Raw genomic sequence first — 26,477 nt, 5'->3', positions numbered from 1 at the left:
CATTTTACATATGTTTTATGTGTTTGGATCGACACTTACTTGTCTATCTCCCTTTGGCGTCCCAGACACCTACAATGGTGGGTTCAAATTCCAGATTGCTGGTGGATGTCACCAAAGTGGGAAACTTCTAAGACCTGCATCACTTCGGGCTGACACGCAGCCACAGGACTGAAATATTGTTCAAAGCGGCGTTAACCCTAATTCATTCACATAATTACCTAATAAATTGTCATTTCGCTTATCTCATGTTTGTGACAGTTACGATAAGGAATGGTATGGGTATTGTGCTACTATCACACACCATTCCTGATAGTAAAATACCTATAGGCATGGCGCCGGGTGGCCTAGTGGGTAAAGCGTTAACCGGGTTCGATTCCCCACAAAATAGATCTGAGCTAATACTTGTAAACTTGATCCCTCGTACAACCCACTTTTGTAAATATGTGTGTTTGCATTTCTGTGAAAGTGGCTAGAATTAGTTAGACAAACGTTATTTTCTTAGGTGGGTGAGTATGGTTTTACACCGCTTTTAGCAATATTTTAGCAATATTCCAGCAATATTACGGCGGGGGACACCAGAAATGGGCGTCAGACATTGCACCCATGTCGGGAATCGAACCCGGGTCTTCGGCGCGACGAGCGAACGCTTGAACCACTTGGCTACCCGACCGCCCATTTTCTTAGGTACTTTATATTATTATCTATATGTTGCATGTTATATATCTGGCTAAAAATGGTATATGACCATAATATACCCCCCTGCTGAGACTTTGAAACAAATACTCAAAAATATATAAATGAAGTTAAAGAAAACCAGAATTTAGTTCATATGACGATAGTTAATCTGCCATGGAAGGTTGGTATTGCAACACACATCCTTCCAACTCTGGGTGTTCTTTTACTTGTTTAAAGAAGTATACTTTGCACGTTTGGATGAAATATAACAAACGAAAACATTTATAAAAGTGGATAGATTACCTCTTCCACATTTCCACATTGGTTGATCTTTGCTCTGTGGCGTCAACTCACTTGGAAGATCCATGTTGAAACGCAGTACGTGGCTCGCTGTGACATGTTTTATTTCCACGGCGCAAAACAATTGAACATATCTTGATCGAATGATCCAAAATTTGATCACCTTACACCACTGTCCCCTTGGTTCAACACTTGACGAGAGAAACAATAAACGCTGATACGAGCTAAACCACCAGCCTTACATCTACTGCACGATAGCCTTACAACAATGCTCCTATCTATCTATGCGATTTGTATTCTCTCCCTGATACGAACAACTGACTTAATCGCCTCGGTGGACTTTGTATAAGTGCTGATACAACGTGCGCAGCAGCCTGTCCAGTCACGCCCAATGCTAAACCCCTTCAAACCTCCGCCTGGTACAGATGGCCGGGTGGATAAAAGGCGGTCGGAAGGCGTGCGGATAACAAATATGGCCCAGTGGATAAAAGTTTAATGCATTATTCAGTGACATTTAAACTTGGAAAATATTACGTGTTCATAAGCGTGTACAATCATCTCCAAAACATTTTTTATTCATCTGATGGGGAATAATAGAATCGTTGTTGGTGATATTACGGGTCATCAGTTTACTGCAGACGTACTTCTTATTGCTGATGCGGACGTTAAACCGAATGTTATCATAAATAACAGTTTAGTTATCACATGAATAATCTCCTGTATTGTTAAAGTTCAATTAAAATATTTAAATAATTATTCATGAAATAGTGTCTACAGTTTTAAATAGCTCGATCAGCAACTTGATCAATGAAGAAATTGTGTACATTCACTCTTATTATTGCGCTTATTTTGAAAAAATAAATTTTATATAAGAAAATGACACTTATTCATGGAAATATGTGACGACTCCTGTCAAAAAGCGTAATGGATACCTGTGATGTATGTTTAGTATATGGTACTGTTATACGTGTGGTGTAATCAGCTGTATACCACAATAGACGATGACGACCGTTCAAAGAGCAGGGGGCGTAATTGTTGACATGAACTTTGATTGGAAGCTGGTTGCACATAGATAGTATATTATCAATCTGATTGTACTGTTTATGGGCGTGCGTTGCAGTAAGGACGCTCAGTTCCCGTGGATGATGTAGAAGTTTTTGTGTGAAATGTACCCAAATTCGTAGGTGGGTGAAATTGACATTTTGAAATTGACAAGTGTCAATTTCAAACTGAAATGGATCAAACCTCGGATCGTATTTTCAAAGAAGGGAACCTGTCTCCGGTGGTGTACAGTTTCGCGCAGATGAAGGGCGTGACGTCGACGACACTTGTAGATTTTTCATGTCGATTTACATGGAGTGTAACGGATTTCAAAGAAAACGACCAGGACCAAAACATGTCGATTTCAACCCATCCGGAACCGAGATATATTTCATCTCAACGCCATATCCCTTCAAGAGATTCTTTCAGTCACCTTTACAACCAGCCAATGTGCCAAGCCTGCCCGTATCAAGCTGCACCAAACGCTATGTCAAATCCACTGTCAAGCACGATGTCAAGCCCTATGTCAAGCCCACTGTCACATCCTCTTTCACTTCCGCCTCCACATATGCACCTCCCCAACTACGGTCAACATCCGGGTGTGTACCCAAGGGGACATGTGACCCCAAAGACATTTTCTCCGGTCCTGATCTACCACCGGCCGTCCTTGACATTTGGCGATAGATTTAAAGATGCCGAAAATAAGGAAGCTCAAACTTCATATTTTGAGAAAGACCGGTTCAGGCTTGGATTGCATGGACTTGAATACAAACGCATGTTTCAAGGCGATAATGTCAAAGGAGGGGAATGCACAAAAGACGGTCTTGGATTTAATTCAGCTGGATACCAAAATTGTCTATACCCTGAATTCAAAAGACCCGGGTTTGTTGTTCCGCATCAACCAACATTGCAACCGAGCCAATGGCTTCCGCGGGCAGAAAAAGAAGTTTTGAAATTACCTCACGGGGATCATAGTACAACGAGCGCATTTCAAGCATGGAGGCCACAGGAACAAAGGAGGAATCCTAGTTTTCCTTACATCCCAGAGTTTAAACCAAGCAACCAACAAGCTCCGAACACTGACAGTGCAAAATTGAAATTCTTCCTGGACACTAAATACGGACTTGCGGACAGTTCCGAGTTTCCTGTTTCAGTGGAGCCGGAAATGGGGCTAAAACCGGAATTTACATCAGGGTTCCCATCGGAATATCCGTTTGAAGCATCATTCTCGGATCCCTTCCTGGAGATGCTGAATGACCCTCTGCTGTCCCCCAATTCCGAGGAGGGGGATGACAGGAGGGGGAGGAAGTATAAGTGCCCCTACTGTAGCGTCTCCTGCGCCAACAACGGCCAGCTGAAGGGACATCTCCGTGTACACACAGGTAGGACAAGGGCGATGTTTACAAACAAACGACCCGTGAAGATTCCGGGTTAGAATAGTCTTCAGACAACCCATGCTTGCCGTAAAAGGCGACTGTGTTTGTCGTAAAAGGCGACTAACGGGATCGGATGGTCAGGCTCGCTGACTTGGTTGATACATGTCATCGATCCCAATTGCCTGGATCGATGCTCATGATGTCAATCACTGGATTGTCTGGTCCAGACTCGATTAATTTACAGACCGCCGTCATATAGCTGGAATATTGCTGAGTGCGGCGTTAAACAACAAACAAACAAAACAAACAAACAAACAAAACAAAGCTAAGCACGATATCCAGTGCTTGAAAGAGGCGATGGGGATGTGTACCAGGTGGTAACAATGCATGTATAGAAAGGTGTGGGATGAAGCGGTTCGTGACAATTTCTATATGTCGTCATTCTTTCAGCACATGAAACTATTCGACCGTAGTGAGTGAGTGAGTATGGTTTTACGCCGCTTTTAGCAATATTCCAGCAATATCACGGCGGGGTACACCAGAAATGGGTCGACCGTAGTAGTTGTGGTAGTAGTAATGATAATAAGAATAGTAGTTGTAGGTCTAGTAATACTAGTAGTACTAGTAGACGAAGTTGTAGTAGTAGTAGGAGTAGGAGTGTAGTAGTAGGCGTAGTATTGGTAGTAGAAGTAGAAATAAATGTAGCTGTAGTAGTGGTAGTAGAAGTAGAAATAAATGTAGACTTAGTTGTAGTAGTGGTAGTAGAGGTAATAAAGATATTAGTGATAGGAAGAGGTGTAGTCGTCGTCGTAGTAGTGGTAGTAGTAGTGGTGGTAGTAGTAGTAGTAGTAGTCGTAGTAGTAAAAGTAAAAGTAGTTGTGGTGGTAGTTGTAGTAGTAGCAGTGTTAGTGGTAGTGGTAGTGGTGGCGCTAGTGATTAGTGGTGGTACAAGTGCTATTTCTATTTGATGAAATATTTTGAACGTGGAAATCCTCTGGCGGCTTTTACGTCACGTGTGTATGTACCCCGCCACTTGTGTTTAGTCGTACCTGTCAGAATCTGTTCTATCACCTGTTGTTTATGTGATTCAGGTGAGAAGCCATTTCGCTGTGACTTCGTGGACTGTGGCCGAGCATTTGCCAGGAACGAAGAACTGACCCGTCACCGTCGAATCCACTCCGGACTCCGCCCTCACACGTGCAGCACGTGCAGCAAAAAGTTCGGAAGGAAGGATCATCTCAATAAGGTAAAGAATAATTTGAAAATATACGCATACTGTTTTAAATATATAATAGTAGCCCTAATAGTGATATATTTCTTATATAATTGAGGTACCGAAGTGAGTGAGTGAGTTGGGTTTACCACCGCTTTGGCCAATAAATAAGCGTGTTTGTGAATTCAAAAGTGATGCAGGTCCAAGACGAAATACCACTTTTGCTAAATTCGAACCCACGATAATCGGATTCTGGCACAACTAAGGGAAGCAACTCTCCAATTCGAATCGGATCGCCTTAGATAGTCCTCCCGTCAATTTCGATGCAAGTTAGCGCTGGCGCTACCCTCTTGTACATCTTTAGTAGGAGTGACACCAGATGTTTTGACTCTGGGTCAAATTTACAACTTGCATCAACAATTCTGCCGATAACTGGTCAAAGGGTCCCAGGATATGTTCAATCAGCTGTTGATCCGTATCAACATTCTGTTTGTTTGTTGTGTTTACTTGTTGTTTAACGCCGCACTCAGCAATATTCCAGCTATGTGACGGCGGTCTGTAAATAATCGAGTCTGGACCAGACAATTTAGTGATTGACATCATGAGCATCGATCCAGGCAATTGGGATACAATGACACGCATCAACCAAGTCAGCGAGCCTGACCATCCGATCCCGTCAGTCGCCTCTTACGATATGGGTTGCTGTGGTGAAGTCCTATTGTCCCCCATCTTCCCGAGGCTAGAGAGTTAACTGACAATTAAAGTCAAGTTTCCACCCTTGCCAAACTAGGCTTGGATTATGGAGTTATATTTTGGCTCGACTAACGAGTCTATGCCTAGTCCAATCTAAATCGCGCACCGAAATCGAAATCCGGTTCGTAAACTGTCGTGCAGATTTCGGTCGATTGCAGGATTTGCAAAGCATGTGCACCGCCAACTCGTTGTCAGCAGATATTTTCCAAATCTTTTAATGTTCTTAATCAAAGTGCTCACGTGATTTGATGCATTTCGCGATGTAAGACCCGTTTTATCACAATATAGATCATGATTATCGATCAGATCGTCCTGAATCGGCGCCACCATTTTGTGTGAAACAAACGCAAGTGATGCGAGAGGTGGAATCTGATTGGTCCATAGGAGAGGCTCAGAAGGGACATAACTGGTAATAGCCACTGGTGGCGCTACGGCTACGGCCCAGTAATTCCAGCCTAGTTCGGCAAGGTTGGAAACTGGACTTTTAAAGTCAGTTAACTCTCTTGCCTCGGGAAGATGATTGTACCCCGGATTTTCACTCAACATGAACTATACCGATACACAACTGATCCCAGTGTCCGCCACATGTCTAATTGTGATACGTCCGTCAGCCAACAATACCCAGCCTCCCCGTGAGTGTCAGACGTGGTAATTTAAGGGCGAGCTGACATTGAGTCATCGTCTTTGCTACTTCTACCTCGCTTCTTAACCATACTCCATTAAATAACAGTTTAATAGAACAGTCATCCGATAGTGTGCTTTTCATATCTTCGTGTTGTGCTTTGGTAACTAGCCCTTTGTATGAATGTATTAACATTCTCGTTTCTCAGTTGTCTCCCATTTCGCATTTTCTGCTGATGACTTCTCGAAAGCAGACACAGTTGTCAGTGTTAACATGATGTTACTTCTTCCAAGAGGTGATATTCTAAATACACATGTAGAGGTCTCACGTTACACAGAGGAATATCAATGAGGTCACGAAACTTTCGATTTAACAGCGTATAATACTGATCTATGTCTTTTACGTTATTTATATCCATAGAAAAAAGGTTATAACCACTGACTACATACGTCTATATGAACTGAAAAAACATTCCGTGTTTATGTAGTAAGTATTTATGAAGATGATATGGATGCCACATGTTGATATTTCATGGAAGTCATGACAATGTTTGTTTGTTTGCTGTTTAACGCCGCACTCGGCATTATTCGAGGTACATGGCGGTGGTCTATAAATGGACCAGACAATCGGGTGACTGGCGTCATGAGCATCGATCCACGCAATTGGGATACGATGACATGCATCAATTAAGTCAGCGAGTCTGGTGGTGCTTAACTGTTTTGCAGGTGTATTATATACGACTTGGCCTCCGTTGTCTAGTGGTGGAGCGTCCGCCCGGAGAACGGAAGGTCGGGGGTTCGATCTTTCCAAAAGAAGTTAAAAGATGGTACTTGTTGTTCCCTTGCCTGGCGCTCGACATTAAGTGGATAAAACAAGGACTGGTCGGCTCGGAGTCAGTTTACTGTGTCTGAGTGCGGTATTCATGATGCATTGTATCTCAGTAGACTAGCTATGAAATCGGTATTAGTCCGGACTAGTACAAGCAGCCACTCACGTGCATGCACCTCGCTTTATAAGTGCAATAATCTTAGACGCGACGTTATATACATTTCACCTCACCTGATCGAGACTCTGGTCTAATCTCTCGTGTTGATGATGATGTTGTTATTTGCAGCACCAGAAGACGCATCTGAAGACGGCGGAGAAGAAAGTGCACATGTGTAATGTACCCGGATGTGAGCAGAGATACACGAGGTCAGACGCTCTAGCCCGCCATCAGTGGGGAGCGCATGGCATTAAATCAAAGTCTCCAAAATGGCGGACACAAGTCAGAGACAATAAACAAGCATGTGTTTAAGTGGACAAAGTGAAACAGATAACTTATTAAAAAAGGATTCTGCAAGGGAAAGGCTCGACATGTTTTGATATGAGAAATGAACGGTTTATTTAGCAATATTGACCGGGGCGGTTAAGTAATTGAATGTGAATATATTCATACCCCAGTTCGATTCCCAACAGGGATAAACTATATACGTGGTAAACTTATACGTGTGACTCTTTGTTGGAATTCGGAATAAAATCCTATTTATTGATCCCGTATTGAATTGCGTGGTTTCAATTCGACCCTGACCTGCAGCGTGGAGTTATCTTTGTGGGTCATCGTGCCCCGATAGTGTTGGACGTTGATAATTCATCAACCCTGGGTTACGGACTCAAGATCGATTATTTACAGATGTAGATGTAATATAGATAAGAGAGGCGGAAAACACCTACTCACTCTTAGCTGTGTTCTGAATAACCCCATGCTATATATCGCATGCATGGACGAACGCACGCACGCACGCACGCACGCACGCACGCACGCACGCACGCACACACACGCACACACACACACACACCACCCTTACACCGGCCGTCCTGATTTAGCTCTTTCACTTAGACACACACACACACACACACACACACACCACCCTTACACCGGCCGTCCTGATTTAGCTCTTTCACTCTGACACACACACACACACACACACACACCACCCTTACACCGGCCGTCCTGATTTAGCTCTTTCACTCTGACACACACACACACACACACACACACACACCACCCTTACACCGGCCGTCCTGATTTAGCTCTTTCACTCTGACACATATTATCGTGGGTTCGAATCCAAGTCTCACCTTGATTATGTTTCTTGGTTTGTCAGCAAAGCACCCGTATTGATGGTAGTAAACGTCTGAGATCTGCAACACTTCTGTCTTTCCTCCCACATTAAGATGACACGCCGTGATATATAACTGAATCACAGTTTAAGCGACGTTGAACTCCCTCACAAAATGGGTATCTAGAAAACAAGGCATCCCATCGACACATGAACACGAAAGTAGAATAACTGAATAAACTCGTATTAGTTTTAAAAAAAAGCGTGTTGATAAAAACTATACTTATTGATTGAAGCACCCTGAAAATATTGTAAAGTCTTGCGCTGGGCGTGTGGTCATAAAAGTGTCCACTGGCGGATCATTGAGCGCGATGACGTACTATTACAAGTTGTAAGCTTATCCCTCGGAGATTTATTCCCCGAGAGATAAGCCTACAACGAAAGTATGTTACTGCCACGTTTATCATATACCACAGTTTGAAAACAAACGGAGATTGAGATTCGACTCGAAAAAAGAACTGTCGGAAATGCTGGAAAAATGCTTTTTGCCCGTTAAAACAAGATAGACTGTTTCACAGAGTACTGCTAGAGAAATATATGGGAAACTACCAATCTACCTACCTCTGTTTTGAAGTACTTCAGTAACAAGGGGTACTATCGACAATTTTACAGGAGAAAAGTTCGAACGAAAACAGCAAGTTCAGATTAAATAAATATATTTTATTCTAAGTCCAGTGAGGGAATTCTGAAATGGACTGTAGATATATGCTAGTAATAATCATAATAATAAAAACAAACGTACAAAAAACATCTGATTCTCAAAAACATATGTCAAATGGTAACATTCTAGATGTGCATCTTAGAAAAAACCCAAAATGACGCTGCATTTGTTTTGTCAACAGTTCTCCCGCGATGCATGTTGCGTACCAAGTGCACAGTAAAAGCCATTGTACACGACATGGAGTGTAGTAGGAAATGCATACAACTTTTTTACACTTGAGATGCTCACGATATCAATCACTGGATAGTCTGGACAGACTCGATTATTTACAGACCGCCGCCATATAGCTGGAATGTTGCTGAGTGCGGCGTAAAACAACCAACCAACCAACCAACCATGACTATTGCAGTCAGGGCTTCAAGATCATTTACCTTAATGAAACCTGGGTGAATTAGTATCATTCCACTGACTACCATCAGGTACAGGTAATTGTGTTTTCCACGCCGGAACCAGTGATCTTAGGCTTATTGGTGGATGTGAGCTAGTTTTCGATTCGAGGCGAAAAAGAAAACTGGTGATTATCATTTAAGAATTGAACGTCAGTTTGGATGGGTTCATTGAAGTGTGAATGATTTAAAAATGCTGGTTAAACTGTGTGAGGAGGTTCACACGAAAGTTTAACCAGGGTTTTTAAATCGTTCACGCTTCAATGAACCCACCCAAACTGACGTTCAATTCTTATAATTTCATAAACTTTGTAGTTTATTGGTCTCGCTGAATAAGATGGTAACATTGTTCGCTTAAATTTGAAGTTCTCTGGTTTCGCAGAAGAACATTGCAACAATGTTATTTTGTCGGTATTTGCCGGCTCTCGGTCACATACCTTTCCACACTCATACTCAGTTAAGCAACGAAAAATAGTTCTATGAATATATACAACATAATCTGAAAATATGTCAACATCAACATAATTTTATTCTCTGAAAAAATTGACAAACGATATTTTGGATTAATCAAATCTTAAAAATAGCTAACAGGAAAGGGAACAAAAATATAAACATGACTCGATGCACCGAGGCGAGGTCAACCATCAAGTGTGGATTTACATATGACGTCACATAAGATTGTAAAGAGGTGCATTTCGAGACGGAAGGAGCATGAGGATGAAATTTATACTTACTGCTGTTGAAAATAAAGTTTATGGAACAGTTATGAAACAGTTATGGAAAATACCCCGACGCATGAACACTCCCATGGCACTAGCAAATTGGGAATATGACTGAGTTATGAATGTGTTGCTTGTGTTTGGATAATCGCAAACCAACATTCGGACGATGTGGAATGGACTGGTGGGGATTGAACGGAGTGCTCTGAAACTTGTGTGTATTGTGTTAATTTTCAACGTCAGGGTGTGTTATATTTGGAGTTTGTGATTTGTCGTGTGTGTTGTAATATTTTGCTTGGGTGGTGTTTCTTGTCACCTGAGATGCACCTCCTGTATGACCTGGTGCCGGCTTCATTTCTGTGCCCAGTCCTCCCTCATGTGCCGCCGGACCCGTGAAGATAACGGGATAGGGTGGTCATGCTCGCTGACTTGGTTGATGCATGTCATCGATCCCAATTGCGCGGATCGATGCTCATGATATTAATCACTGGATTGTCTGGTCCAGATTCGATTATTTACAGACCGCCGTCATAAAGCTGGAATATGGAGTGCGGCGTAAAACAACACACCAACCAATCAGAACATCGGATACAAAAGTTCAACTCATTGAAAATACTCGCCTGAATATGAAGCCAGTAAAGTACAAGACATATGTCCTGGCCACACAACAAGGTCACGTTGTCCTACGTACGCCAGTTAGACATTGTGAACTCAACCCTATTGAGCTTATCTGGTCTAACTGTAAAGGGTCGTGGCAAGACAAAACAAAACAAAACATCCAAACTCACACATGTTAAAGTGTTGATCAACGCAATCTTTGCTAGAATCACGCAAGCAAAAAGTCTGAAAGATCCCGTTCTTGAAATAGAACGTCATTCCTACCAACGTGTGTAAAAGTACTTGTGTGAGTAAATGGTGTGCATGTAAACGGAGTAAAATAGGCATACATAGCAAGGAGGCCAAAGCAGAGAATTGAACTAAAAGATACCTTAACTATTAAAAACAAAATTCTCATTCTCATTAAAAAACTTTATTGATCTGATAATGTTAAATTACACTTAGACAACGGTTACGAAGTATTTACATAATGAAAAGTACACCAAAACTAAATGTGTACAGGAACACCTGTTGTTAAACATTTTTTGAAGCAAGGACTCTATGAATTTGAATTTGAAATTATTGTGGATTTAGAATTTATTATTTTTTTACATATTTTATCTGAGATATTTCTAACATTCAAATGATAATTATAACATAAATATATATAATATACCATAGAGTATGGTGTTCACAACCCGGGCGCTTCTGTCCACAGTGGCTTCTCCGCGCTACCACACTGGTATTGATGATAAGATACAATAAATATTTTTGATATTGTGTAGTATTCTTTTTTTAATTTTATTTTTATATTTATACATTCACGTTATAAACCTATTGTAACTACGTTTCCTTTGCATTTATATGACAACTCATATGACAACATGGTCACATCAGAGATGCAATGTGTTCATAAAGCGGGCTATCCTCACTACCGAGGCGCCTGCCCGCCCCCACTTCTCCCTCATTCTTCCTCTACTTCTTGACAGGCGAATTCTTTATTACTGCCTCATCATTCTTCCTTGCAGACTTTGCCTTCTTCTTGGCCGCCTTCTCCTCCTCCTTCGATGCCTTCTCCTCCGCAAAGTGCTGAAGACGTTTATCCCTCTCACATAGCTTCTGATGCGCCATCATCTTCTTCATGAGGTTTTGCCTCTCCTTCTCGAGAACCACCGTCTTTCTTTTAATGTCTCGATCCAGGGCTCGCCTCTGAACTTGTTCCACAAACCTGCAGCGGACAGTGGCACGTACTTAGACTGGTAAATAAATGTTTCAAGTGTTAAGAGAAGATTCTTTGTTTTGAAATAAGAATAGGTACGTACCTGTCGAAGCGAGTGACATCAGCAATTATCTGTCGCTCTTCTGAGGTGTAATGGCCTTTGATAGGCATACGCTCCAGGCGTCGTGGTGGTTTACCACGTGGGCCGGTGACGCCATCCTTGGCAGCAACCGAGAAAGCAACTCCACCTGATCGGTGGCGGTCGGGGACGATACCATCTTCTCGCAGCTGATTCAATATCTCCTCACCGGATAGCCGGGGTGTGGGCTGACTCTTGGCGAAGAACAGCTCACGGGGACAGTTGATCTTGCCCTCCAGAGCTTCTTTGGCCGACGTCTGGTTTAGAGACCGCGTCTTTGTCTGCTTGCATCCCATTGTGGTACTAAATATGACAGAGCTTCTAAAGCACGAGCGACTCCGACAGATATCAGCGAGACAATGCTGTGACGACACAGAACGACAACGTCACTTTATTATGACGTCACATACTGTGCCAAATTCCACCCCAGTGTCGTGGCGTTCGTCCACGGCGTTGTTAGTTATTAGTGAGGTGCGACCGACACCTGCATATATATATATATATTGATGGAAACGATTAAGGGAGCAACGAAACATAGGGAAATATGCTTTACAGTCAGCACATTTGAAAAATTCAACACATGTCAGAATCAAATGTTGACATGTCTTTGTGTGCATTGTTTTCAACGCGTATTTGGTAGTCAAGGTTGGGAACCCATGACAGCATATAATTTTACTGTGTCTAAAACTAAGTGTTTTCTTATTCATTTTCATCAGTTGAGAGCGTGTCTTCCCCCTAATTATAAGTCTAATTTAATAATAAACACTTAATAAGCTGACATTTTCATATAGTATACTACAGATACAACTACTCATTTACATTGAGAAGACATAATACACCCATTTTCATGGAGGAGATTGCCGTAAAAGGCGACTATGCTTGTCGTAAGACGCGACTATAATGGGGTCGGGTGGTCGGGCTCGTTGACTTGGTGGATGCATGTCATCGTATCCCACATTGGGTTGTTCGATGCTCATGGTATCAATCACTGGATTGCCTGGTCCAGACTCGATTGTATACAGACCGCCACGTATAGCTTGAAAATATTGTTGACTGCCGCGTTAAACAACAAACAAACAAAGAGAAGATAGCGATAGCATGAACACACATACTATGAATTTAAGTAATTAATGTTAAACATACTTTGACATAAATGTCCATGTGTTGTGGAGGTTCCAGTGAAAAGATCTTATTACGTCAGTTAAAATATTATTGTGTCTCGTGGTTTCTTTTCAAAATTGACTGGCGAGAGAGGGGGTGGGCGGGGGTGTCGTTTAATCATATGGAAGGCTTTTTGTTTGTTTGTTAGTTCTTTCATGTCGGACTCGGCAATATTCCAGCTATATGATGAAGGCATGTAATTATTCAAGTCAGGGCCACGTGTACACAATCCAGTGATTGAATTAGTGAGCAACGATCCACGCCGTCGGGGTAGCTGACACACCATCAATGAGGTCCCCGAGCCTGACCACCCAATCCATTTGGCCGCCTCTGCTGTCTATACACAAAGCTGTCTTAACTAAGACTAATCTTACGCCCAGAATAACGACTGCCATAAGAGTGATTCTTGAAGCTGCCTTCAGCCTACCCCAACGATATATCACTTTTGGCACAAATCTCAGCTACGACAGGAAGCTCTTTTGTGACGGAGGTAAATTAAACTGGGTATTTCCCAGTGACGTCATCGAATATTCAGGGAGTTCCCTAGATTGAAAATATGAATAAGTTTTTTATTAAATGTTATATAAGTTTTAAAGATGAACAACTATTGAAGATAAATGTTAATGTTATGTAATGTTGATGCGTCCTGTTATTGTTATGTACTAGATCTATATTGATCAATGAAGGGTATTATCGTAAAGCTGTTGTCCTTTATGGATAGATATCGCAAGCATTGAAGAATATTTATATATTGGTTGACAACATCAGCATCGATCCACGCAATTGGGTTACAATGGGATACATCAACCAAGTCAGCGAGTCTGACCACCCGATCCCGTTAGTCGCCTTTTACGACAAGCAGGGGTTGCTGAAGACCTTTTAATAGCAAGTAAAAACACTGCCAGTTTATCAACCGAAATATTCGAAAAAGGTATGTTGTTTCACGTAACATTTTGTATGGAATGATTGTCAAGATATATCATCTGTTATCAACTCGCTTTTAGGCATCAGTCATAATCGGTAAATACTATGTTCAACGGTGTTTGCTAGGATCTGTTGTTCGTGTTGTGAAAGTGATAGTGGAGAGCACTCGGTTTTATGGTCAGAAATGACACAGTAGTCCCATACGAAGAAAACGTACAAGTTAATGGATAACGACTTCTGGTTTATTGCATGTGGCGACGTTTCGATGTAGATTGTCACACAGTTATCTTACCTAGACTCACCATCTTCTAGAATGCCAATCAAACAGGTAGTCCCATGCTGTCGATTCGCTTTCTTCCTCCCTGTCTTCATTTTTGTCGTTAACTTGAGATCATTTAGCGCTAAGGCAGCTTCGAGAACAGACTCAAGTATTTATAGTTCACCCTTCGACCGTAAGACAGTTTGAATATTTCTGAATGGACCATAAGAAAATATACACGGTTTTAACATCGATAACGTTTGACCACGTGACTTTTATATGATATCTCGACAAGTCATTAGTTACACACTTTCAACTACTGCTTTGCCTGGCTGATGGATCTACTCGAGTATAACAGGTTTCCGTGGAACAGCTGGACTATTTGCTGACTTCAAATGTGAAGGAAATTCACTCACTGCAATATCAGATTGCGCCTTAAAACTGAAGGAAAAAGAATTGATTTTTTTGTAACAGCTTTGTATTACCATAATGTGTGCCAAGTCCTTGGTAACGGATGTAATGTTACCGTATTTTAAGTAACAAAGATAGTTGCTTTTAACACAATGACATCACAAAGAGAAGACAGTTACAGAGTGACAGTAAATAGGGAAATTGAAAAATTCTGCCATGTAACAAATATTTCTTTTCTCTTTTTATTTGATATCATTGAAATTCTTTTCAACGCGCTGGCCCGGTTTCTTTGCAAAGAGTCACAATTATCTGTTTGGAGTTGCGACCCTTTTACGTGCCAAGATCCGCTGTTCGTAGGTTCCAATAAATCTTCGTCTGTCGGCACCAAGCGCTCGTGTGGGTGTCATCACAGTGGGAAACGTACGTGCCATTCGCTGACATAGTAATGAACGTCTTTAAACCAACTCACTCACTCATTCACTTCCAGCGCCGTTCTGAGTATTTGACATACTACACAGGAAATCAGAGCAGAGAATTAAATTTTAAGGATACGCTAAACTTAAAGACAAACATTCTGAATCGCATTTCAAACCTTTATTGATTTGACAATTTCAATACACTCAGAAGACGGTAATGAAGTAATCACAAAATCAAGTACACCAATTAAACGTGGCACCTGTTTTTTGTTAATCACATTATGAAGCAAGGACTTCCATATGAAAGACGTTGCCGCACTCTTGATGACTTATTTTGTGTTTAGAATGTATTATTTTTTTATAGATATTTTATCTGAGATATTCTAACATTGAAATGATAATTTTGACATAAGGATATACAATGTACCATCAGAGTATGGTGTTCACAACACGGGCGCTTCTCTCCATTAGGGTTCCTTCCCGCCACCATAATTATTACACTGGTATTGATGATAAGAATATAGAATAAATATTTTTGATATTGTATAGTTTTTCTTCTTTTTTCTTTTGTTTTGTTATTTATACATTATCGTTATAAACCTATTGTAACTAAGTTTCCTTTGCATTCATATAACAACTCATATGACAACATAGTCACATCAGAGATGCAAAGTGTTTATAAAGTGGGCTGTCCTCACTACCGAGGCGCCTGCCCGCCCCACCTTCTCCCTCATTCTTCCTCTACTTCTTGACAGGCGAATTCTTTATAACGACCTTATCATTCTTCCTTGCAGACTTTGCCTTCTTCTTGGCCGCCTTCTCCTCCTCCTTTAATGCCTTCTCCTCCTCCTTTAATGCCTTCTCCTCCGCAAAGTGCTGAAGACGTTTTTCCCTCTCACATAGCTTCTGATGCGCCATCATCTTCTTCATGAGGTTTTGCCTCTCCTTCTCGAGAACCACCGTCTTTCTTTTAATGTCTCGATCCAGGGCTCGCCTCTGAACCTGTTCCACAAACCTGCAGTGGACAGTGGCGGGTACTTAGACTGGTAAATATATGTTTCAAGTGTTAAGAGAAGACTTTTTGTTTTGAAATAAGAATAGGTACGTACCTGTCGAAGCGAGTGACGTCAGCAATTATCTGGCGTTCTTCTGAGGTGTAATGGACTTTGATAGGCATGCGCTCCAGGCGTCTGGGTGGTTTACCACGTGGGCCGGTGACGCCATCCTTGACAGCAACCGAGAAAGCAACTCCACCTGATCGGTGGCGGTCGGGGACGATACCATCTTCTCGCAGCTGATTCAATATCTCCTCACCGGATAGCCGGGGTGTGGGCTGACTCTTGGCGAAGAACAGCTCACGGGGACAGTTGATCTTGCCTTCTAGAGCTTCTTTGGCCGACGTCTGGTTTAGAGACCGCGTCTTTGTCTGCTTGCATCCCATTGTGGTACTAAATATGACAGAGCTTCTAAAGCACGAGCGACTCCGACAGATATCAGCGAGACAATGCTGTGACGACACAGAACGACAACGTCACTTTATTATGACGTCACAGAATGCCACAGACTGTGTCAATCAACCACAGTGTCGATGGCGCACGTATACGGTGATGTTAGTGAGGTGAGGTGCGAGAGTTGGATACTATTGTTGAGAGTGTCTTCCCTTTCATTATTAGTCTTATTTAATAATAATAAATATTTTATATAATACTACAGATATAACTACCCGTTTTTATGGAGAAGATAGTGATATCTTCAACACACATAAAATGAATTAAAGTAATTAAGATTAAAACAAACAAAATATAACCCTGAATTCCAACGGGGTCTCTGGAGGCACAATTATTAATCAAAACTAAACAAAACAAAAACATACACCTTTATTCTAATGGACAACCTGTCAGATATTTCGGCCACGAACCCCACGATTCGGTGTACGATGAGGCAGACCCAAGGCCACGGCGACCACGGCTATAGTTATTCATGTGAATCTGACACGCTATATGTTTGTTTGTTGTTTCACCCATCTTTAGCATGCTACATCTTGTCTCCAAATATAATTTATCTGACGAGGTTAATGATTATATAATGTGTTCAAATTTCATCAAGAAACGATTATGGTCAAAACTGGTGAAAGAAAAGATTCACCTACACGAAAAACAATTACTAAACAATGCGTTTCTGAGCAGATTATCTCTGTCAAGATATCTAACAATACGATCTGGACGAGAACATAGATTATGGAAACTTGCTCTCGATAGACCAGAATATTTTACTTCCTTAGCTAGACTAGTTCGCTTAGGTTCAATGCCAATAGAATCAAAGGAATGTATTTGTGGAACAGTTGCGAATGATATAGTGAAACACGTTTTCATGTCATGTCAAAAGATTTTTGAAGAAAGAAATATCATATCTGATAAAATCATTGATTTGCTTGATGTTAAAATATTTGTGAGAATCTGGGCAGACGATGACACCTTTCTGACTTTTTTGCTTGGCGGGTTACCTGAACAACTTGAAGTAGAATTAGACTACAATGTATGGGCAGAGAGCATGATAAATATTGGTGGTGCAGTAAAAAAGTGGGATGAAGTCATCCGAAGCTGCTTATACTGAACAATGTATGTATTGTAATCAAGTGTACATTTGTAAATAACACATGCGAATTGTCCATCTAATAACACAAATAATCAATACGATACATATGTATATGAACTACTTCTGACATAAATGTAATATATATATATGTATGTGTGTGTGCACATTTATACTATAGATGTTGTCCTTTCACTGTATACCTTGTACTCTTCATGAAATGGAGGAAATAAAGAAGATCTATCTATCTATCTATCTATGTTTGTTTGTTGTTTCACGCCGCACTCACCAGTCGATCTACGCAATTGGGACACAGGCCCGTGAAGATACGGGGTAGAATAGGTCTTCAGCAACCCATGCCTGTCGTAAAAGGCGACTGACGGGATCGGGTGGTCAGGCTTGCTGACTTGGTTGATGCATGTCACCGTATCGTGGATCGGTGCTCATGATGTCACTCACTGGATTAATTGCCTGGTCCAGACTCGATGAATTACAGATCGCCGTCATATAGTTGTAATATTGCTGAGTGCGGCGTTAAACAACAAAACAAAACAAACCAAAAATCCAACTGGGATATGGATCCGCTTATTAAGTCAGCGAACCTGACCATCCGATCTCTTACGACATGCATATATACTAGTAGTCGCCTTTTACGGCAAACTTTAAATTTATGAGGTCACACAATGAGGTCATTATGTTATCGGTAAGGATCGAACACACACACGCGCACACACACACCCTGATTGATAATATTAAAATACCCTATTTTGTACTCGCTAAACACGATGAATTCTGTGACGTCATAAGGTGACATCAAGTGTGTGTCGCCACGTCACTTCCTGCTTATTTCGACCGAGTCAGTCGTGCTTATAGAAAAAACTGCTATATGTAGTCCCATAATGGGATGCAAGCGCGGTCGCTAAAGAAGCTCTAGAGGGCAAGGTCAACTGTACTGGTGAGACGATGCCAAGAGTCAGCCCACACCCCGATATATCCGGCGAGGAGACACTGAATCAGCCGAGAGAGGATGGGACCTTGTTCGACCGCCACCGCTCGAGGTGCCTTGCCGGTTGCTGTCATGGATGGCGTCACTGGCCCTCTTGGTAACCACCCTGCCGCCTGCCCGTCAAAGGCCTTAGATCTCAGAAAAGCTCCAGTTAATTGCCGATGTCACTCATTTTGATAGGTCCGTAGAAATTTACATTCATAAAAAATTTGTAGAGCGAATCGTTTGTTACCATTTGAAACATTTATTTACCATTATCAAGTATTCCACTGTCCACAGGTTTGTGGAGCAAGTTCAGAGGCGAGCCCTTGATCCAGACATCAAGAGAAAGATAGTTCTTCTTGAGATGCAAACCCACATGCATAAGATGGCAAATCAGAAGCTATGAAGAACGGCTTCAGCAATGTGCAGAGGAGAAGCAAGACCTTTAAAGGAATTAAGAGAAAGTGGCCAAGAAGAATGTGAAGGCTGCTTGGAAGAAGGATAAGGCTGCAAAAAAGGAATCAGAAGTAGAGGAAGAAGGAGGGAGAGGTGCTGGGGAGGCGCTTTGAAGATATCTCAGATTATGAACACAAGTTTTTGTATCTTTGATGTGATTATATGTTTAGTTTCAAAAGAATACAAAGAACATGTCAGTTACAAATGTTTTTTACCCTTATGTATTGATATAAAAATAAATAAGACATACAAAATAACCTAAAATAAATATTCATAATCAATTCCAGTTTATTACTTTAAGACTCCTACAAGTAGCTTTCTCTATGGCACCAATAATATTCCCTTTCTATACATTAATGAATGTGTATGCTATGTGTTGTCCAAGCTGTAACATTGGCAAAAATAAATATAAATATATGTCGCAATCTTGCTGTACATATATTTTTCTTATCAATAAACCTCTAATGAGGTTTAGTAAAACCAGATGCAGGGGAATGGTGCTTAGAAACTCTGAGTGAGTGAGGGAGTTGGGTTTTAACAAACTTTTTAACAGTACTCCAGTAATATCTCTGCGTGTCAGCTTAATGTAGGAGGAAAGCCTGAATGATGCAATTTCGGACGTTTACCACTTTGGTGAAAATCAAGAACATTGGTATGGTGCTTACAAAACTAGAAACATAATCGGGGCGAACTATTATTCGAACCCATGACCATAGCTCCCTGATTGTGGTGGCTTTTACAACTGGGTCACCCGTATCCTCTAATAATCAGACACCATGTTTGCGACCTAGAGGACAAGTGTATCCTGAAACAGCTAAGGGATGCAACTCTGCATAGCAAATTGCAGTCCCTCGGGTCACTGGGAAAGAGTGCAAAAAGAGAGAAATTTGGCCATTACATTTTGTCGTCAACAATTTAAGCTACTATTGAACCAGTAATTCCTGACAGTATCAAAGTGAGTGAGTTGGGTTTAACACCGCTTTTAACAGTATTCCAGTTATATTGCGGCGTGTCAGCTTAATGTGGGAGGAAAGCCCGAAGTGATGCAGGTCTCAGACGCTTACCACTTCGGTGAAGCCCACGAGCACAGGTATGGTGCTCACAAACCTAGATACATAATCGGGGCGAACCGGGATTCGAACCCACAATCATAGGTTTCTGGCGTGCCCAAGGGACACAACTCTGCACAGCGAATTGCGGCACCTTAGACGACTAGGCCACCCGTGCCCCCCAGTATCAAAGAGTATTGTTATGTTTCTGATGTCACAGGGATGTGGACGCCCTGCAGAAATTTCACATTCACACTTTGGAATGTCCCAATTTCAGCAGCAGTATCCTATAGATCTTAGTTTAATTAGATTGTGCAATTTGGAATCTACCCAAATGGTATGGATAATTGCCAATTACTAACTGGTTTTATATGAACAGGTTGACATACACCTGGACTAAACAACATTCAGTCACTTAAGATGATGAACACTATAATAAACTACTAAATACACTTTGGCATAAAACACTCCCTCTCAAACTCATACAGAGCAGTCTCCATTTATTATGATTTGTCTCACACAGGCTTAAACAATGTTAAAGAAATGAAATTAAACAAAATCAATTTGAAACAGTAATCCAAAAAAGTTATAAAATAGCTTTTAAAGCTTTCAAAACACAAGTGACTTGGAAAAAATGTATCTTTGAATTTTTACAAACCCATTCTTGAAAGCTCTTCTTAAGAGAGAGAGAGTGCTGTAATATGGCAGAGTATTTTATTTTCGAACAATTATTGTAACATTGTTTCTGTTGAGAATTGGTAGAGGCTCATTACATTGTATTTGGGGGGTGATTAGTCGTCAGGAATATTGTACTATTGAATGTAAGCAGTCATCAGGAAGTTACTATATTTAGATGCCAGTGTGATATGTAAACTTCCGGTATACCGGTACTCTTGCAGAATATCCTGTAATGTTCTAGTGCTGCGAGACTGGTGAGGGAGGGCACTATGTAGAAATTTCCAGTAGCTAGTTAACTGTATACACAGTGGGGCAAGAGTGTGTTTCGGCATATCTCATGCATTTCATTGCTTCTGGACCAACTTTCATGTGAGGATCACTCAGCATCCCTGATTCCCTGCCCAGCCCATCTCGGAAGCTTGACCAGTTGCCATTGGGTGAATATACTTGTATATAATTATCACTGACTTTTACTATCACCACTGTAATTTTGTATCTGACCACTGCCATCATATTATATATTACCATTGATTATTGTACTTTACTACTACCACTTGTACTGCCATTGTAATTGCTGTGCAGTAATTTGTATTGATTTGTAAACTTGGTGGATTATTGTAATACATATGTTGATTGTATGTACCACTAACTTCTTTTACGTACAGGTTTCTGGGTTGTTATTTCAATTTTGGAATCGACACATAATTGTGTGAGTGAGTGAGTGAGTGAGTACAGTTTTTACGCCGCTTCTAGCAATATTGCACAATATCATGGTGGGGTACACCAGAAATGGGCTTCTTACATTGTACCTAGTCGGGAATCGAGACCGGGTCTTCGGCGACTAGGCTACCATACCACCTCATAACAGTGTGAGTGAGAGACATCTAATGCACCTTCAGTGAGTCAGTGAGTATGGTTTTACGCTGCTGTTAGCAATATTCCAGCAATATCACAGCGGGGGACACCAGAAATGGGTTTCACACATTGTACCCATGTCGGGAATCGAACCCAGGTCTTCGGCAACTAGGCTACCAAACCGCCCCAGTAACAGTGTGAATGAGAGACATCTAATAAACCTTCAGTGAGTGAGTGAGTATGGTTTTATGCAGCTTTTAGCAATATTCCAGCAATATCACAGCGGGGGACACCAGAAATGGGCTTCACATATTGTACCTAGTCGGGAATCGAACCCGGGTCTTCAGCAACTGGGCTACCAAACCGCCCCAGTAACAGTGTGAATGAGAGACATCTAATGCACCTTCAAACTACTTCAGTTTGGGGTGAAACGATATATTGGTGTACAGGTGCATCCTGAGTTTTCATGCCACAACATGATACATGATACATATTTTTCTGTATCGATACAAGACGATACACTTAGTAACATAAATTACTCAATACTCGCTTAAGAAGTTTCCACACGATTTGAGGTAAATGTGCGTATAGCGATAAATATCTTATCGTGACCTTGCTGTATCTTTTCACCCCTAATCATGCTAATTTCAGTTATATCATGGTGTGTCGGCTTGATGTGGGAGGAAAGCCTGAAGTGATGCAGGTCTTAAAGCTCCTCTATACAAAAGTCAATAATTACGCAGCACGAACCAATCAAATTGATTTTAATTTATTCATACAACTGTAAATAATGTAACAACGCTGATGAACAAGATGGTTTGACCTCCAATTAATAAACATGAGACACCAAAAACTACAGCCATGTTCACAAAGACTTGATCTCAAATGGGAGTCTCTTCATCAGCGTGTCAACATATCACTGCACAATTCATGTACACAAATATTCATCCTAAATGGCTAAATGGTTATTTCTTGGCTGCAACTGGTGCCTTGGGTTTTCGTAACTTGCTGAATAAATAATAGCCGAAGAGGGTTCCGTATGTAGCCATGACCCACTGAAAATATGAAGAAAGCAAATATTTTTCAATTATCAGGATTATGGTTATCTTTACAATCAGAGACTGACATGATTCGTTCTGTCAATAGTTCTCATTAATCTGAACATGCTCAAGGGCATATTTATAAATCTGTAAATGTTTTACAAATTTCAAAACTAACTATTGCCATTTAAGTCAATACAATACCCACTTTTGAAACAATTAATAATCTAAGTTACTTTGAATGGACCTTTCTTTTCATCATGTGCAATCTGTGACTCTAGCCACTTGAGCTGGAATATTGCTGAGTGCGGTCTTACAAACAAACAAAACTTGTCCAAAGCCTGAGTTGGCTCAGCAATAGTAGTCCATGTGAAAGAAGATGTTAAGCCTAATACGGGCTAGCAGACTGAAAGGTCTTTTCCACAGACTGGAGTGTTCCGTTAAAATGTTTTGTTTTTTAGTCTTTTCAGCTTATTCAAGTCCATTTTAAGTTAACAATTGTCAAGTCTAATCATATTGACTATGACAAGCAAATGTAACACGTCTCTTTTGTCAACGTGCTTAGGTTTGTAGGATTCAGTTGTTAGAAAGTGAGGTATCATTTGTCTCACGTTTAGCCTGCCTCTCTTTGTGTAGGAGTTGAAGTAGAACTGCAGTCCCTTGTAGTTGGCTACTCTCTCATCAACAAAGTCCCCCGACATGACTGTAGGCTGAAACAACACACCAGGAATACAGGAAACATCACATAATCACTAGCAGAGATGAGTTTCAGAGAGTGAGTGAGTGAGTGAGTTGGGTTTTAATGCCGCTTTTAACAGTATTCCAGTTATATCACGGCGTGAGATGAGTTTCAGAAGCACACTGTAAAACCAAATATGAACAAAGGCAAACTTATCTTCCATCCCACGGCTACCCATGGTCCCTGGTAGTGACAGATCATGTAAATGACAGAAAACCACTGAGTGAGTGAGTGAGTGAGAGGGATGGAGGGAGGGAGGGAGATTTATTGCTGCTTTGAACAGTATTCCAGTTATATCACGGCGTGTCAGCTTGATGGGGGAGGTGAGGCCGAAGTGATGCAGGTCCTAGATGTTTACCACTTTGGTGAAACCCACAAGCACAGCGCTGACAAACCTTGAAACATAATCGGGGTGAATCGGGATTCGAACCCACAATCATAGGTTTCTGACGTGCCCAAGGGACACAACTCTTACACAACTCTTAGACAACTAAGACAACTGGGCCATCTGTGCCTCCACTGAACTTATGAAGGCTATGCAGCAAGTAACTGTGGATGCATGTGATTCATATGAAGCATGAATGTTTGGTGAGACAATGTAAGTGGTGTATTTCATGACACAAAGAAAGAAAGGGAACATATGTAGAGATTTTCTGTTTGTTGGAATTTGGGGGAGAATAAAATAATATATGAGTTGGACATGTTGGATGGGGAAGAAACTCAAATAACTAAATTGTGTAATCAAAATGTGTGTCACTGAACATCATGTCCATGGTGAAGGGACATGAGATGTTAAAACATGCAATCAGATATTAGAGGTTTTAACTGGTAGTTGGAAATACAAAATCAAAATCTGCTAAGCAATCCATCAGGAACAGCTGTGACATCGTACATGTGGTAATAATATACAAGTAGTGTATCAATCTGGTTGCACAATATTGTATCCCGATACGAGGCCCACCTTACAATACACCGATTTAAAACCCCTGAATAGCGACATAACATGTTATATTGACATGAACACTCATGTAATATCCTCGATGTATTGTTATAGAAACATCTGAATAATAACTGATAATGTTCAACAACCAGCTATACGCAGATTCTCTAGTATTGGTTATAAACAACATATTCCAGTGCCAACTTGCCTATATGTTACTGCCCACAATATCCCATCTTAGATCTCTGAAACAAATGATCCAGGGTTGTGAAACGAAAGTGCTGGGAGTAGTACACTTTACCGGGCACACTTTTTCAGACCCAATTAGCATGATTAGCGCTGTGGGGGCACGAACGCGCTTCGCCAGCTTGCCGGCTTGGCTAATTAGTGCATTAATTAACCGATGCTCTACCACTGGAACAAGAGCGCCATAACATGCAAATAGTGCCCGTTAAACGGGTCATTTGAACTTCATTAACGCGTATGCGCAGTTAAGTAAACATGATTGCGCATGCATGTTACTGACATCTCCATTTATCTTCTTGAGGAAGCCAAGCCTGCCATTGTCCATCAAAATGAGTAACCAATCCAGCAACGAAACGTGTTAAAACTGACTATACTCTCATAGGATTACCCTCATTGTATTATTGGAGAAAACTGTAAAAAGGCAAGAAATTATGGCAAACCCTAGCCCTTACCAGACCAACCCTAAGAATTAAAAAGGGGTGTTGGATCGGAAAGGCATGACTGCTCCCTGAGATGGAAAAGGTGTGATTGCCAAGGCGTGTCAGGTCCCTTTGATCGAAAACGGGTGTTGGATCGCCAAGGCGTGTCAGTGCCCTGAGACGAATGCGAGTGCATACAGGAGCCACAGTAACGGTATAGCAAGACAGTGGTTGCACAATAGCAAGATATTTGAGCTGTTGGTAGAGGGCGAAGTTGCGCCCGGTAAACTGCATTATTGACAAAGTAGCGTATCAGGAAACAAAGCCTATCGCACCCACTGTATCTTTACTAAACAGATTATTTTCACTATCAGACATCAGTTGGTCACTGGAAACATCTAGTGTGAACATATTTTATAAAAATATTTTTCTAAAATTAGAACCTACACCGAAATGTTGCTCCTAATTGTTATAAAGAAGTTGTTCATCCATATATCTTATCCTAACTTAGTACTCCAACTACTAAATGCCTCTCAAGACATGACTTGTTCACTTAACATGCCAACGCAAAGTAGGGCCTAATGCATATTTATTTCAGTCTTGGCTTACAGTCTGTCTGTCATTCTCCCCCCAAAATACTTTTGGGCACTTTTGCAACCTAATTTAGCATTTTTTTAGGACACGCATATAAACATGAATACATGTGGAACATAGACTATTCAAGGTTATATATTAGGATTCTTTGTCGTCCATGCCGCAGATTGGAACATTAGTAACACAAAATCAAAACACACATTTTAAACACCTCATCTACATTCGATTCTTGACGTATCGGGACACTATTCAGCCCTTTTAGCCGTCACATTAAAAGTACACTGCCTCGTTCTCTCAGACAGTGCACATGATAGGGCTGGAAACTTTGGAGACCTCCAACAGGCTTACGAATTATTTGTTGTTTTTGGGATTAGTACAACTACAAATGTGTTGTTTCAAATATCTTGTCGAATTCGTGGCATATAAAATAAACGCACTGTCTCTTTTTTTGCGACATAACTGCTGAAAGCATCAGTAAATTCAAAAATACCTGATGTGCAGGATTTCAATGTCACAGTGTCTCCGGAAACTATGGTGGCCAAGGAAAGTAGGTTCGGGGAGAATGTGCGTAAGAATATATTTCAAATAAATGTCTGAATGAACAAAATACCTATATGACATTAAACCTAAAGTATGGTGTTATGAGGATCTACCATAAAGTCTTAATGGGAACATTTATGATTTATTACGTTAATTTATGACTGGGTACTGTCTACATGTAATCACATAACGTGCAAAGGTTGAAAATACAGTTTGAACTTGTAATAGTTTTGGGGTGAATATATTT

At 41.0% G+C, this 26,477-nt stretch overlaps 3 protein-coding genes and 1 long non-coding RNA gene across 4 annotated transcripts; 1 reads left to right on the top strand and 3 right to left on the bottom strand.

Annotated features, from left to right (window-relative positions):
• The first annotated feature begins 2,074 nt into the window (after positions 1 to 2,074).
• LOC124143400 (sex-determining transformer protein 1-like) lies at positions 2,075 to 7,512 on the top strand. The gene is made up of 3 exons (XM_046512373.2): positions 2,075 to 3,398; positions 4,484 to 4,638; positions 7,095 to 7,512. The coding sequence occupies exons 1-3, from the start codon at positions 2,210 to 2,212 to the stop codon at positions 7,275 to 7,277; spliced, it is 1,527 nt and encodes a 508-aa protein (XP_046368329.2). The 5' UTR covers positions 2,075 to 2,209; the 3' UTR covers positions 7,278 to 7,512.
• A 3,516-nt stretch (positions 7,513 to 11,028) lies between these two features.
• LOC125378355 lies at positions 11,029 to 12,323 on the bottom strand. Its single transcript, XM_048393794.1, has 2 exons — positions 11,888 to 12,323; positions 11,029 to 11,793 (listed from the first exon to the last, which is right to left on the bottom strand). The coding sequence occupies exons 1-2, from the start codon at positions 12,217 to 12,219 to the stop codon at positions 11,541 to 11,543; spliced, it is 585 nt and encodes a 194-aa protein (XP_048249751.1). The 5' UTR covers positions 12,220 to 12,323; the 3' UTR covers positions 11,029 to 11,540.
• Positions 12,324 to 15,260: 2,937 nt separating this feature from the next.
• Positions 15,261 to 16,639, bottom strand: LOC124143420. Its single transcript, XM_046512395.2, has 2 exons — positions 16,204 to 16,639; positions 15,261 to 16,109 (listed from the first exon to the last, which is right to left on the bottom strand). The coding sequence occupies exons 1-2, from the start codon at positions 16,533 to 16,535 to the stop codon at positions 15,836 to 15,838; spliced, it is 606 nt and encodes a 201-aa protein (XP_046368351.2). The 5' UTR covers positions 16,536 to 16,639; the 3' UTR covers positions 15,261 to 15,835.
• A 5,826-nt stretch (positions 16,640 to 22,465) lies between these two features.
• LOC124143402 lies at positions 22,466 to 26,311 on the bottom strand. Its single transcript, XR_006862292.2, has 3 exons — positions 26,181 to 26,311; positions 23,364 to 23,462; positions 22,466 to 22,767 (listed from the first exon to the last, which is right to left on the bottom strand). It is a non-coding gene; the product is annotated as an uncharacterized LOC124143402 (long non-coding RNA).
• Positions 26,312 to 26,477: the final 166 nt, after the last annotated feature.

This window comes from Haliotis rufescens, unplaced genomic scaffold, assembly GCF_023055435.1.
Source record: "Haliotis rufescens isolate VD_foot unplaced genomic scaffold, xgHalRufe1.0.p SCAF_12, whole genome shotgun sequence".
NCBI lineage: Eukaryota > Metazoa > Mollusca > Gastropoda > Lepetellida > Haliotidae > Haliotis > Haliotis rufescens.
The sequence above is the reverse complement of the archived record's forward strand: the minus strand, read 5'-3'. Positions and strand labels throughout refer to the sequence as shown.